The sequence below is a fragment of the Rhinoraja longicauda genome, chromosome 10 (genome assembly GCF_053455715.1).
Source record: "Rhinoraja longicauda isolate Sanriku21f chromosome 10, sRhiLon1.1, whole genome shotgun sequence".
In the NCBI taxonomy this organism is placed as follows: Eukaryota; Metazoa; Chordata; class Chondrichthyes; order Rajiformes; family Arhynchobatidae; genus Rhinoraja; species Rhinoraja longicauda.
In genome coordinates, this window is record NC_135962.1 from 45549676 (window position 1) to 45564765 (window position 15090).

At 41.2% G+C, this 15090-nt stretch overlaps 1 protein-coding gene across 4 annotated transcripts in view; it reads left to right on the forward strand.

The window, feature by feature from the left end:
* LOC144597434 (ubiquitin thioesterase OTUB2-like) overlaps positions 1-15090 on the forward strand; it is a 47000-nt gene that overhangs the window by 29998 nt on the left and 1912 nt on the right. The window contains exons 1-5 of one of the 4 annotated variants that reach the window (XM_078406810.1): positions 539-727; positions 6231-6323; positions 11120-11238; positions 12646-12730; positions 14735-14929. In XM_078406810.1, coding sequence (XP_078262936.1) covers positions 629-727; positions 6231-6323; positions 11120-11238; positions 12646-12730; positions 14735-14929 — 591 coding nt within the window. In that variant the 5' untranslated portion in view covers positions 539-628. Of the gene's footprint in view, positions 1-538; positions 728-6230; positions 6324-11119; positions 11239-12645; positions 12731-14734; positions 14930-15090 lie in introns of those variants that run through there. The other 3 variants (XM_078406807.1, XM_078406808.1, XM_078406809.1) reach the window with 3 other exon arrangements.

The following is a 15090-nucleotide window of genomic DNA, read 5'->3' on the forward strand; positions in this document are numbered from 1 at the left end:
TTAAATGTGGGTCGAAAGGTCGGTTTCTGTGCTGTACTGTTGCATGTTTTTAAACAGAGGCGATGCTCTGTTGAAATGGATAAATGGACATACCAACAGCATTCCTTGCATTGGAAGCGTTGCCAGCCTTCCTTGCAACGAACGTTGGAAGCCTTTGCAACAACGCGATGCAATGAACGGTGCCAGCCTTTGCAACAACGCGATGCAATGAACGGTGCCAGCCTTTGCACGAGCGCTTTGTAACGAAGGGTACCAGCCTTTGCACGAGCGCTTTGTAACGAAGGGTGCCAGCCTTTGCACGAGCGCTTTGCAACGAAGTGTGCCAGCCTTTGCACGAGCGCTTTGTAACGAAGGGTGGCAGCCTTGGCACGAGCGCTGCCAGGCTTTTGCAACGATCCTGGTCCCCGGGAGCAGGCCGCCTCGCGCTGTGAGCGGGCCCAGATGGTACCCCGGGCAACGCTGCTCTGATTGGCTGGCCGGGCCGGGGGCGATCGTTGCGATTGTCAATTGTTCGCAGCGTCACTTCCTGCGGCGGCGGCCAAGTTGCTGATGCTGGTGGCGGCTCCGGCTCCGGCTCCAGCTCCACCCGCAGCTCCGGCTCCTTAGTGACCCGTGAGGCTCGCGGGCGATGTGTCAGTCCCCGGGGCACGCGCCGCTTGTCAGCCCGGAGCGCGAGCCGGCCGGCCGGCCGCCTGGTGGCGCCTCGAGGGGCGCGATGGACGGTGCAGTAAGTCAAGAGTTCTCCATTGACACCGACGCGATGGCATTGGGGCGGGGAAGAGGAATAGAGTAGGGGGGAGGGGGAGGAGGAATAGAGTAGTAGGGGGGGGGGGGGGAGGAGGAGGAATAGAGTAGAGGGGGTGGGCAGAGGAGGAATAGAGTAGGGGGAGGAGGAATAGAGTGAGGGGGGGAGGAGGAAGAGTTGAGGGGGGGGGGTGGAGGAGGAATAGAGTAGGGGGAGGAGGAGGAGGAATAGAGTGGGGGGGAGGAAGAGTTGAGGGGGGGGTGGAGGAGACTAGAGATATGGAAGGGTAAGGTGTGAAAACCACAGATCAGAGCAGATGTTGAGCTAGGAATTGTAGAATGGTTCATTGTGTAGGAAAGAACTGCAGATGCTGGTTTACACCGTAGTTAGACAAAATACTGGAGTAACTCAGCGGGTCAGGTGGCATATCTGGAGAAAAGGGAATGGGTGACGTTTCGGGTCAAGACCCTTCTTCAGACTGGGAGTCTAGACGTATGAAAAGGAACAGAACAAATCTGAGCCGGCACCGATGAGCCAGGAAAGGTGAAGCCCACAATGGTCAGTTGTTGGCTGTGGAAGAGGTAATAACAAAAGGATCCGTACACCCAGGAATCTGTAGAAGGGTCTCGACCCGTAATGTCACCCATTCCTTTTCTCCAGAGATGCTGCCTGACCACTGAGTTACTCCAGCGTTTTGTATCTATCTTCAGAGTAGTATCACTAACAGAGTTTGAAGGGTGAGAGGCAGGTGCACAATTGTAATTGGCACCATTCACCAATGACTCCATCAAAGACGTGGCTACACATAGCTTGGGCATTGTAGTATAATCTACTGTCAACTATATCCAACTCCCAATTTAAAAAAAGATGCTGCCTGTCCCACTGAATTACTCCAGCATTATGTGTCTATCTTTGGTGTAAACCAGCATCTGCAGTTCCTTCCTACAAGTTTTCTTTAGGACGTGTCCAAAAGTTTTTACGGTGGAGTATTTGTTTGCTGTATCAAGGAAAAAAACATTGGACAGTTAGTCCATGAATTGTGTTGACAGCCAAGAATGATGCTGCAATTATTTTTGTTTTAGGGTTACTCATCAAGTCAACATATTTTGTTTTCATATGCAGGACAATTTTTAATGGGGGCAGTCAGTGTCTTTCTAGTTTGAATGCAACAGGTGGATTCGAGCACTTTCTTTACAATCCCTCTGGTTCCTCATCCCCACAACTCTGTAGAGCATCACTTTGTCCACTCATGTTAATCTTCCTTTTTTAAATTGAAATGAAAATATTGTAGATGCTGGAAATCTGAAAAAAAATCTGGAAATTCCACAGGTCAGGTAACATATATAGGGAGAGAAAGAGTGAATGTTTCACATCTGGCTCGGCACTGTTAACTGTTTTGCTATTTAGATGCTGTTTGACATGCTGAGGAATCTGTTTTCACTTCCATTTTGCATGTCTGGTATCCTTATGGCCTCTCGGTGTGGTTGCTAGTAGATTTGGAAAGCAAGCTCCAGAAATGGAATATTATTGCTGACCTGGTGTTCCATTATGATTCTTTAATGTTGATAACATCTACTCTCTCACTATTAAAGAAATCAACTGATGAATACATGTGAATGACATGGTCCAGCCATAAAACATTCACAAGTTGATATGGCAAAAGTATTGACCACTTAGTCAGCAGATCGCTGACTCCCATTAAGGCATTCCTGTCAGTCCTATTGTCTTTTTTCAATTAAGTCATGCTCTGATATTCTAAACTCAAAACTATCGGCCCAATCTGTTTAATCTCACAATGTACACCAAACCCAGGAATCAATCTAATGAACCTTCTTTGCACATGTTTTATTGCGTATTCTTCCTTTGGGAGAGAGACAAGACATGTAAAAAATGTTCCAGAATTGTCGCATCATGGGTTTATCTAATTGATATCAGCCCTACCCTGGCACTGATGACCCCTGCATTTTGGGGTTGCTTTCATAGAAAATGTCCCATATTACTTTTTTACATAACACAGAGCCATGGCATCTGCACATATGTCACGAATTGCAAGTTGAATAAAACATTTTGTGAAGTTTACATTCTTTCATGTAAATTTAATGATGATTTTTTAAATTCTGTATGCCTGTAATTTCTGTAGTGATTTATAAATTCCATAAGGGCGAATTTCTGTTGCCCAAACTGCCGTACCACAGAGGTTATATGTACTCGAGTCTTCTTGCACTAAATGCCAACATATCATTTGTCTTCCTAATTGCTTGCAATATCTGCACACACATTTTCTGTAATTTGTGTGCAAGGCTACCAGGTCCCTGGCATCAGGAACATAAAGCACATCAGGAGTATCAACACCAATTGTTCTTTTGCGTTAAAAGAAATGTTCCACCTTTCTATTCTTCCAACAAAGGAGATAATCTCACGTTTTTCTTCATTATATGCCATGTCCTTGCCCATGGACATGAGCATCCCTCCAAAGTCTCTAGCATCCTTCTCATAGCCCACACTGTTTAGCAAGGAGAGACATTAGCTTGGATGCTGTAGAATCAGTATCGGTAGAACTGCAAAATAGCCAGGGCCTAATGATTCTGCATCATCAGTAAACTTGGACACATTCCACTTGGATGCCTTTCATCCATATCATTGACATCGATGGTGAACAGCTGGGGTCATGGCATTGATGCCTGCAACATCACAATAGCCAGAGCCCGTGATGAAAACAACCTATTTATTCCTGCTGTGTTTTCTGTATGTAAACTTATTCTCCAATCTGCACTGATTAATACTTCTAAACATCGATAGCCTTTTGAAAATTGAAATATGTCATAACAAGAAGGTTGTATTGTGATAGCTGCAAATAGATCTACCAAACATGGTTTTCCCTCAAATAATCCACGTAGATTCTGGCCAATCTCATTATTTTCTAAATGCCACGTTACCACTCAATAATGAATAATGTTAGTGTGAGAAAGTTCAGTAGAAAGCAAACACAGTGGCAAGTCAGAGTGCAGAAACTCTGATAGATCTATGGCTGTTATTGGATGCTAGAGGCCTGACTGACAGTAGAGCTCAAGACATGGATTGCTGCATGGGACTGGGATATTATAACCATAACAGAAACATGGCTGGGAAAGGGGCAGGACAGGCAGCAAGTCCAGAATTAGGATTGTTGAAATGGGAAACTTTGAAGGTATGAGACGGGAATTGGCTAGGATGGACAGGCAAATTATACTTAAAGGGTTGACAGTGGAGATACAATGACGAAGATTTAAAGAATGCATGGGTGAACTCCAAAATTGTTTCATCCCTATCTTGTGAAAAAGTAACTGGGAAGGCGGCTCAATCGTGGCTGACGAGGGAAGTCAAGGATAGTGCTAAAGTCAAGGAAGAGGCATATAAATCGGCCAGAAGAAGCGGCAAACTAGAGGACTGGGAGAAATTTAGAACTCAACAGAGGGTGACAAAGGGGTTAATTTAGAGGGGGGAAAAAAGGACCATGAAAGAAAGCTTGTGGAAAATATAATAACTGACTGCAAAAAGTTTCTATAGGTATGTAAAAAGTAAAAGATTAGTGAAGACGAATGTAGGTCCCTTATAGTTAAAGGCAGGTACATTTATAATGGGAAACAGGGAAATGGCAGAACAGTTAAACTAGTACTTTGGTTCTGTCTTCACTAAGGAAGATACCAACAATCTCCCAGAAATACTAGGGGACCGAGGATCTAGTGGGAGGGAGGAACTGAAGGGAATCCACATTAGTCAGAAAATGGTGTTAGGTATACTGTTGGGACTGTAGGCAGATAAATCCCCAAGGCCAGATGGTCTGCATCCCAGAGTACTCATGGAGGTGGCCTTAGAAATCGTGGATGCATTGGTGATCATTTTCCAATGTTCTTACGACTCTGGATCAGTTCCTGTGGACTGGACGGTAGCCAATGTAACTCCACTTTTTAAGAAATGAGGGAGAGAGAAAACGGGGAATTATAGACCTGTTAGCCTTACATCAGTAGTGGGGAAGATGCTGGAGTCAATTATTAAAGATGTTATAGCAGCGCATTTGGAAAGTAGTGATGGGATCGGTCAAAGTCAGCACAGATTTATGAAGGGGAAATCATGCTTGACTAGTCTCTTGAAAAGGCAATGACCATTTAAAATTGAGATGCATAGAAATTTCTTCTCTCAGAGGGTAGTCTCTGGAATTCTCTGCCCCAGAAGTTAGTAAAGCCAAGATTATTGGAAATATTCAAAGTGGAGATACCTAGATATTTGAAAGATTGATGAATTGAAGCTTTGGGAACTCGCTTAGGTGAGGAATTGTGACCAGCATATGACCTTTGTAAATCGTGCCATGTTCAAATTAAGTTGGAGACTATTCGTGACCTGTGGTACGTACGTAGCTGGACGCACATTTGTGGAGCCTTAATCTTCGAAACTCTTTGAGACCAGGAAAAAGTGATCGAGCTGGGTGCTCTTTTTTAAATTTTAGCATACTTGGATACGATGGATGGAATGGTTTGCATTTGTACTGTCAATTTCTATATAAAAGCACAATGGATTGACACAGATGAAAATAATGTACTTCAGGTCTCAGGGTGTTATGAAATAATCTTGTCTTGTGTGTGGATGGTGCCGTTACTTCGTTTTGTCCAGTGTCATTGAACTACTGAGTTGTACAGGCCCTTCAGCTCATCATACAGATCATCAAATATCCCCTTGCACTCATCTTATTTACTGCCATGTTGGCCATAGCTTTCTATTCCTTGGTTATTTAAGTGCTTATCCAGATACGTAAGTATTTTGTCATCAACTTTTGTTGTCATTTTAAAAAAAAAGAACATTTGTTTTGTGGCATGTAGAACCGTACAGCACAAGAACAGGCCCTTCAGCCCACAATGTCTGTGCCAAACATGATGGCAAGAACAACTCTTATCTGCCTGCATATAATCCATATCCCTCCATTCCCTGCATATCCACGTGTCTATCTGAAAGTTTATTCAAGGCCACTATGGTATCTGCGTCCACCACCACCCACGACTGCGTGTTCCAGGCACTCACCATCCTGTGTTTAAAAAAAAAAATTGCTCTGCATATTTCCTTTTAAACTTTGCCCCTTTCATTTTAAAGTTATGCCCTGTCCTATTTGATATTTCCATCCTTGGAGGAAAGGTAGACAGTCAAAACTTATCAGGTCTCACCTTGTTCCAGGGAAAATGATCCAAATCTGTCTTAAATGGTCCCTCTAGCTAAACCCCACTCGTCCAGGCATCATTCTAGTAAGACTCATTTGCACACTATCCAAAACCTCCACATCCTTCCTGTAATGGGGCCACCAGAACTTCACGCAATGCTCCAAATGCAGTCTTTAAATTCTGATTTCTTGGTTGTTCATAAATAATGTGATAACAAATTGCTGCCTCTGCTGTCGTCATCAGGAGGCGACAGAATTTACTCATCAATTAAATAATCTTTCCTGTTATTATTTAAATAGCATGGATCTGTGCGTATAGTCTCTGATCAAAGTGAGATACGGGCCCTTGGAGAGGACCATCCTGAAGACAGAATTTATCAACAAAAAGTACAGGTATGATATTTTTAATTGCAAACTGGTGGAGGATAAAGCTCCTATTTTTCTTTGCATTCAGTTATTTTGCATATTAAATTATGCTGTAAATCGTTATGATCTGTCGTGTACATAAAATGCAAACAGAATTAGATATGTCTGCATGTAGTGCAAGAGTGTGGATTTACTGTATCTTGTGTATCACTTGCACATGGAACAGTGAAAACACTAATATCTAAAATAATTACACTTGCCGGGTCTTGCAGTTTTGCCAACATTTTAAGTGAACAGCATGCCTCTTCGGTCTGCTGCTGATGGGTATGGATTAGATAATAGCCATTCTTTTAATTATGTGGCTAGTACTGATTCTATATGGATAGAGTACATTTAAAACTTTTACTGTGAGATGTCAAAGATCTATAGTAAACTCGTGACCAAAATTATATGCTCACTGGCCTATTGAAAGTCCACAGTAGGAAGGATTTGCTCAGGAATTATCAGCTTTGGTCATTTCTTGGAACATTTCTCTCAACATTTGGTCATTTCTTTGAATTGGACAGTTTGTGGCACATCTATCATTATTTCTTCATTATTATACTGATTATTAAGAAACATTACAAAACATAGTACCAAAGTGTATATTTAAAAAATGATTATCATAAATTTCCAAGTTGATTTGGATACCCAACCAAAAATGAGCAATCAAGAGGCTCTTGTTGCAAAGTTAAAATCCATTTCATCTTCACTAAATAATGTAGAAATATTTCTTTATTGTCTAGTCATGGATCATGTGCAGCCTGTTCTTCAAGTCGCATCTGTGTGCTCAAATACCTCAGTGAAAAGAAAAGTTTAGTGACAAGAAATATAATTTTAAATTTTAAGTTGCAGATTTAATCCTTGATAATATCATGAATATATTTCAGATGTAAACATTATGGATGAACTGATTAAACAGTAGCTTCTTACTGTGTAGGAAAGACCTGCAGATGCTGGTTTAAATCGAAGATAGACACAAAATGCTGGAGTAACTCAGTGGGGTAGGCAGCATCTCTGGAGAGAAGGAATGGGCAACGTTGCGGGTCGAGTCTGTCAGTCTGAAGAAGGGTCTTGACCCGAAATGTCACCCATTCCTTCTCTCCATAGATGCTGCCTGTCCCACTGAGTTATTCCAGCATTTTGTGAGTAGCTTCTTACTGTTGCGTGATTACATTTTAAGTATTAATAGCCCTGATTTTCCTGACTGTGACTCGCTCTCCACGTTCCCCATAACCCCGATCTTGCCTTCATTGAATATGAAATATTCTCAATCTCACTGGCTCAAGGCAGTCGTGGAACCAAGTGACACAAAACGGAGAGAAATCAGGGTGTCAAACTGGAGCAATTGTGCTCGTCAAAGTTATATCCTCAATTATGCCAATCAAGGTTTCTATTAAGAACCATTTAAAAATCATGCAACAATATAGAAGTAATTAAAGAAGTTACCTTTATTCCATTTTTTTTCCTGCAGTCCTGCAATCCCTACTTACATAAATGAGCTCTAGGAACCTCTGAAAGGTTTAGCCTGGCGGAGAATCCAAGAGCAGCCCCTCCATTCTAAATCGGTTGGGAAATCCAAGCAAGATCCTGTTCCAAGGAGAGTCTAGAGGTGGAACTAAGCCTTGAAGTTCAGAACTTCTGCAAGAATCCTTAACTTCTTGACACTTAAACTAGAACTGCCTGCATAATCTGGATCATGATTTTCCCTATCTTTACCGATGCTATTTACTGAGTGCTTTCAACATTTCTGTTTTTATTCAGGCATTCGATGAATTTTCTTTTACTTTCCTCAAATCTAACTGGGTCTGCTGCATTTAACATGTGTGTAAATGTAGACAATCTATGCAGAGTTGAGGGTTAGTCAGTCACATGGCATGGAAATGGGCATTCGGGTCCATTGTGCAGATGCTGACAATCAGGCATCAATTTCCATTAAACCTCCACTGCTCCCATTTAATTCTCTCAACATTTCCAGAATCCATCACTCATCTACACAATACGGGTAATTAACAATGGGTGACTAGACTACCAAATGCTGTCTTTAGCATTGGGAGGAAACCCAGGCACAGGGAGAACGTGCAGACTGCCCTCAGACACCACCAGAGGTCAGTGTTAAACCCAGTTGCTAGAGTTATGAGGCAGCAGCACCAACTGTGCCACTAAATCTCCCCATTCTGCATTTGCATTTGCAGATATTTCTCAAGAAGTGCAACAGTTGATTGTGTTTGTTCAAACCTGCAATGCCCCTCCAGGAAGAAGTTGCTTAATGGAAGTTTCATGAGTGGGGAACCCAAGGTGGCAGCATGGGAGAAGTGGCAATGGGAGGGTGAGGGGCTCTACCTGATCCTTCGCAAGCATGGGTTGAATAGGAGCAGGTCCTGGAGGCCTTTGGAGAAATACTGTCCAGTGCACAGAATTATACTTTGTTAATAATATTAGCCCTCTGAATGAAGGGAGCCTTGGCACACATAGGATATGATTGTCCAATCATTCACTTCCGATGTAGGAAATCTGCTTCTGTAATCTGAAATTGTTCTTTACTCTAGAAAAACAACAAAGCTGATCTTAATGTTGATGTTTTGTTGGAAATACTTAATTGATGCTTAATGTTGATGCTTTGTTGGAAATACAGATGTTAGCATGGAAATTATTTTCAAAATTAAAACGAACAGTTTCCAAAACCTCCTGCATGTGTATCATTACCAGGATATACATGAGACTTTTTTTACTTATGTCTGGAAAAATGAACAGCAAACTCTGGTGCAGAAGCTACTTTCCCCATTATCTCAAGTTGGACCCGCAATATTCCTTATGTAAAATAAACAAGGAAATGGCCATCAAATCATATTTGTACCAACCTAAAAAAAAATGGTAAACATTTATGCTTTAAGGACTTGCTCATTTTTGTAGTTCAAGTTCTGGCTTTCACTAGTTTTGGTATTCTCAATTCAAGAATCAAGAGTGTTTTGTCATACAGTGCTTTCAGAAAGTATTCAGACCCCTTTACTTTTTCCACATTTTGTTACGTTACAGCCTTATTTGAAAATGGATTAAATTCCTTTTTTTATCATCAATCTACACACAATGTTCCATAATAAAAAAGTGTAAATAAGTTTTTAGAACTTTTTGCAAAGAAATTAAAAATAACTGAAATATCATATTTACAGAAGTATTCAGACCCTTTACTCAGGACTTTGTTGAGGCACCTTTGGCAGCAATTACAGCCTCAAGTCTTCTTGGGTATGACGCTACAAGCTTCGCACACCTGTATTTGGGTAATTTCACCCATTCTTCTCTGCAGATCCTCTCAAGCTCTGTCAGGTTGGATGGGGAGCATCGATGAACAGCTATTTTCAGGTCCCTCCAGAGATTTTCGATTGGGTTCAAGTCCAGGCTCTGGCTGGGCCACTCAAGGACATTCACAAACTTGTCACGAAGCCACTCCTGTGTTGTCTTGGCTGTGTGCTTACGGTCGTTGTCCTGTTGGAAGGTGAACCTCCGCCCCTGTCTGAGGTCCAGAACGCTCTGGATCAAGAATCTCTCTGTACTTTTCTCCGTTCATCTCCCAGTTCCTGCCGTTGAAAAACACTCCCACAGCATGATGCTGCCACCACCATGCTTCACCATAGGTATGGTATTGGCCAGGTGATGACCGGTGCCTTGTTTCCTCCAGACGTGACGCTTGGCATTCAGGCCAAAGAGTTCAATCTTGGTTTCATCAAACCAGATAATCTCGTTTCTCATAATAATAATAATAATAATAATGGTCTGAGAGTCCTTTAGGTGCCTTTTGGCAAACTCCAAGCGGGCTATCATGTGCCGTTTACTGAGGAGTGGCTTCCGTTTGGCCACTAGCATAAAGGCCTGATTTGTGGAGTGCTGCAGATATAGTTGTCCTTCTGGAAGGTTGTCCCATCTTCACAGAGGAACTCTGGAGCTCTGTCAGTGACCATCAGGTTCTTGGTCACCTCCCTGACCAAGGCCCTTCTCCCCCGATTGCTCAGTTTGGCCGGGCGGCCAACTCTATGAAGAGTCCTGGTGGTTCCAAAGTTCTTCCATTTAAGAATGACGGAGGCCACTGAAGTCTTCGGGACCTGCATTGCTGCAGAAATTGTTTTATACCCTTCCCCAGATCTGTGTCTCAACACAATCCTGTCTCGGAGGTCAGTGACAATTCCTTCGTCTTCATGGCTTGGTTTTTGCTCTGACATGCAATGTCAACTGTGGGACCTTATATGGACAGGTGTGTGCCTTTCCAAATCATGTCCAATCAATTTTATTCCAATCAAGTTGTAGAAACATCTCAAGGATAATCAATAGAAATTGAACCTGAGCTCAATTTTGAGTGTCATAGCAAAGGGTCTGAATACTTATGTAAATGTGATATTTCAGTTATTTCTTTTGAATTACTTTTCAAAAATTTCTAAACATCTGTTTTTGCTTCTTCATTCTGGGGTATTGTGTGTAGATTGATGATTAAAAAAAAAGAACTTAATCCATTTTAAAATAAGGCTGTAACATAACAAAATGTGGAAAAAGTGAAGGGGTCTGAATACTTTCTGAATGCAATGTATGTCCAGAAACAGAATCATCCTTAAGATGGGGATTATCAATTGTCTTTCTAATTTACTCGTAAGCGTTGCATAATTCATTTATCAAGGTGCTGTACCACAAAGTTAACATACGATTAACTTGAATCAATAGTTTTTGAAAAGGCATAGGATTTAAATATAGAAAGAACGTTGAAAATTAATTTCAAGTATATTTTCATTTTCATTCAGGATATCAGTAGAAAGTATGCTTTCTTCAGAAGGACACTTGGTGATGGAAATTGCTTTTATCGTGCACTAAGCTTTGCTTATCTGGAATCACTACTTGAAAATAAAAAAGGAGTCAAAAAGTAAGTCAGTTTTAAGATTGCTGCTGCACATTATACTGGAGAATAATAGATAAGTAGAATGAAATGCAAATTTTAGATTTGTTTTCGAAGTACAGGGCGTCAGACATTCTCACACAACCTACATGTGCGCTATTGTCCTGTTTCAATTAAGGTAGACGTGGAAAAGATGTCAAGTACCCAAGGAAGTGTTCAAGACCTGGATGGGGACTAGGACTAGAGGTCATAGCCTCAGAATCAAAGGATGTTCTTTTAGGAAGGATATGAGAAGAAATTTATTTGGTGAATCTCTGGAATTCTTTGCCACTGAAGGCTGTGGAGGCCAATCAGTGGATATTTTTAAGGCAGAGATAGATAGATTCTTGATTAGTACAGGTGTCAGAGTTATTGGGAGAAGGCAGGAGAATGGGGTTAGGAGGGAGAGATAGATCAGCCATGATTGAATGGTGGAGTAGACATGATGGGCCGAATGGCCCATTTCTACTCCTATCACCTATGACCTATCACTAATGAATCACATATTAACATCACAAATCCCCAATGTTCAGTGCAAAACTGAAATCAATTTTCACCAAAATATGTTTATGCAACTTTTAGGCATTTTCCATCAGTTCCAACATTAACCATGAGAATTATTGATGAGAAAGTTGACTGGCAAATGATATTTCAAACCTGGCTGCTGCTTACCATAAGGTGTTTGGGCATTTGTTTGTTCTAAACCAGGTCCCAGCAATGATCCTTGCAGAACTTTTTAGTTTAGAAATACAGGGTGGAAAGAGACCCTTCAGCCCACCGAGTCCACACTGACTATCAATCACCCATGCACTAGTTATTTATTATCTCACTTTCGCATCCTACACACTAGGGGCAATTTACAGAAGCCTATTAACCTACAAATCTGCACATCTTTGGAATGTGGGTGGAAGCCGAAGCACCTGAAGAAAGCCCATGAGGTCGCCGGGGAGAATGTACAAACTCGGCACAAACAGTAGCCGTAGTTAGAATTGAACCCGTGTCTCTAGCACTAGCACTGTGAGGCAGCAGCTCGACCGCAGTGCCACCCACTGATCACAAACCTCTGGTCAGAAAAAAAAACACCTTTCTATCACTACTTTTTGTCTTCTATGACCAAGCCAATTTTGTATCCAACATACCAATGCACTATGGATCCCATGTGACTTAGTCTTCTGGACCAGCCTAGATACTGCCAGATGTGTGCCAAGGAATAAACTGGAAAAAAATCCCCAAAATTTGAAGAATCCAACTGAATCATGGTGAATTTTCTGCATTAATTGTAAGGGAAATATTATTGTCATAGTTACTAGTGAATATTTTGCAAAATCATAACTTTGCCTTGTATCGTGCTCATGTGTTAATACCACATTTCACCTAATGTGATTTTTTATTTAGACTTAGAAAAAAAGTGATACAGAGTAGAGAAGAGCTTTTAGCTGCTGGATTTGCTGAAAAAGCATTTGAAAATTCTTTCAGCACAGTAAGTATATATTTTCTGAAAAGTGATAATTTTAAGGTTTTGCTTCAGCCCTTTGTCTCAACTGCTCAAATTGCCACCCTACCTGCAGAGTTGATGTAAATTAGGGAAGATTAGACTTTATTGCCTTCCATTAAAGTGAGGAATCCACTGTGGTAGATGTTTATGTTAACTCTTATGTAGTTGTGTGTCTTGTTGCTTTTAATTTTGTATGGCTGTGGTAATTTGCATATCACTGTACCTTAATTGGTACACATGACAATAAAAGACCTTTGAAACCTTTGAACTGAAAATCTGCTTGGTTAACGACTGACCTGTCCAGGGCAGTCCAAACCCAGAGGCATAATTCTGTTTCCCTATTTAACCAAAGCAGTTTGGTCCTGTTGGGCTTGGGTCAGCTGGCCAACCTCCACTAAACCGCAGAGCATTTATGTATAAAGAGCTAGCCAAGAGCTCTTCTGATCTGAGCCCAGGGGGGGATTTATGTTTTTTTTGTATTCATGACTTAAATTCTATGTTTGATCCCACCAGGAAGGGTAGACAGACTCTATTGCTAACCTACCTTTAAGATAAAACAATCAGTTGTTTAGAAACTAATGAACCAGTGTGGAAATATGTTCATTGTGGAATCATTCCGTTCTCCCAGTTTCTCCATCTCTTTTGTATCTATTCCGATAGCAGGTTTTATTCACTCTGGTCCCTTTGAAATTTTTGTTTTTTCTTTAACTATTTCCTTAAGATTACCATAGTTAGCATTACCAGGGCTCTCAATGAATAGTGCCTTCCTCAAGCCAGAACGGTAGGGTTCCTCTTGTCCTAGTTTTCCAGCCTCCACATTCACCAGGTCTTCCTTTATAATTTCCACCTCCTTCAATCACCAGACATGACTTCAACCATAGTCCCCCCCCTTTTTAGTGTTGTGGAATGAATAGTCCCTTAGGATTTTCTGGTCCACTCTGCCATCTCCACCAGTCATTTCTCTTCTCACGTAGGAAGTTTAACACCTGTCCCCTTTTCTCTATCCTTCTCATCATTCACAGACCCAGTTATTGTTCTAGATGAAGCAGCGATTCACTTAGACTCCCACCAATTTAGCTTATTGCATGGTCTCCTTGTGTCCTGCAATGGAGGATTCAAACGCAATTTGGTAACAGTTTGTAGAATGCCTCCATTCACTCCACAAGCCGGCCAAGAATGTCACTTTAATTCTCCTTCCCAGTCCCACTTTGACTTCAGTCCTGGGCCTTCTATATTGCTCCAAAGACACCCAACATAAGCTCAGTGAACAGCCCTTCATTATCCATCAGGTCACTAAGACTGGACTTGGTATTGAATTTAACAATTTCAGGTTAGTTTTTAATCTTCCAATAAATGTGTCTGTGCCTATCATATCATATCATATCATATATATACAGCGCGGAAACAGGCCTTTTCGGCCCACCAAGTCCACGCCGCCCAGCGATCCCCGCACACTAACACTATCCTACACACTAGGGACAATTTTTACATTTACCCAGCCAATTTACCTACATACCACTGTTTCATTTTTTTGTTTTTGGCTGGTGGTCCTTAAATTATTACTGTGACAATTTTAATCTGCACCCATTCATGCACATTACCACCCCCATCCTCTAACTCAACGCAACTTGAAATTGTCTATCTTACTTTTCATGTTCCAGTAAAGAATCATTTGCTCAGAAACCTAAACGCTTTCTCTACCCCTTGGATGCACTTGACTTACTGAGTGATTCCTGGATTTTCTATTTCTTTGGCTATCCTACATCTGCCAATTTTTATTTTGCTACAATGGAAATGTTTTCCTTTTGGTGCACTTACTGGTATTTAATCTTAGAATATTTGTATTGGAGAAATGCTTAACATACCTTGATGAGTATTAATCTAAAAGAGTTACTCCAATTGTTCTAAGTTTGTTTACAAGCTGTAGTTTCCTTTTTATGAAAAGATTTGCATTGATACAGATGTTACTGTTAGGTTCTCTGGTTCTAGTTTATGGATGTGATTGACCTGGTAGAAGCGGATGGTTCGGTCTCTAAACTACTTGCTGTTTTCAATGATCGTGGTGCTTCAGATCATTTAGTGCAATATCTTCGACTACTAACATCCGCATACTTGCAGAAACAGTCCGAGTTCTTTGAATTTTTCCTCGAGGGAGGCATAAGTATTAAAGACTTCTGTGCTCAGGTCAGTTTTAGAATTGATTATATTGATTAGTTTTATTCATTGATGGAGTCTGCCGTCAAACTTCAGAAGTAATAACAATTTTTGTAAAAGTTAATTATGAAATAAGTCAAAGGTTCTGAACCGAAAAGTGTGGGATTGAAACATTACAGTACCACAGATGT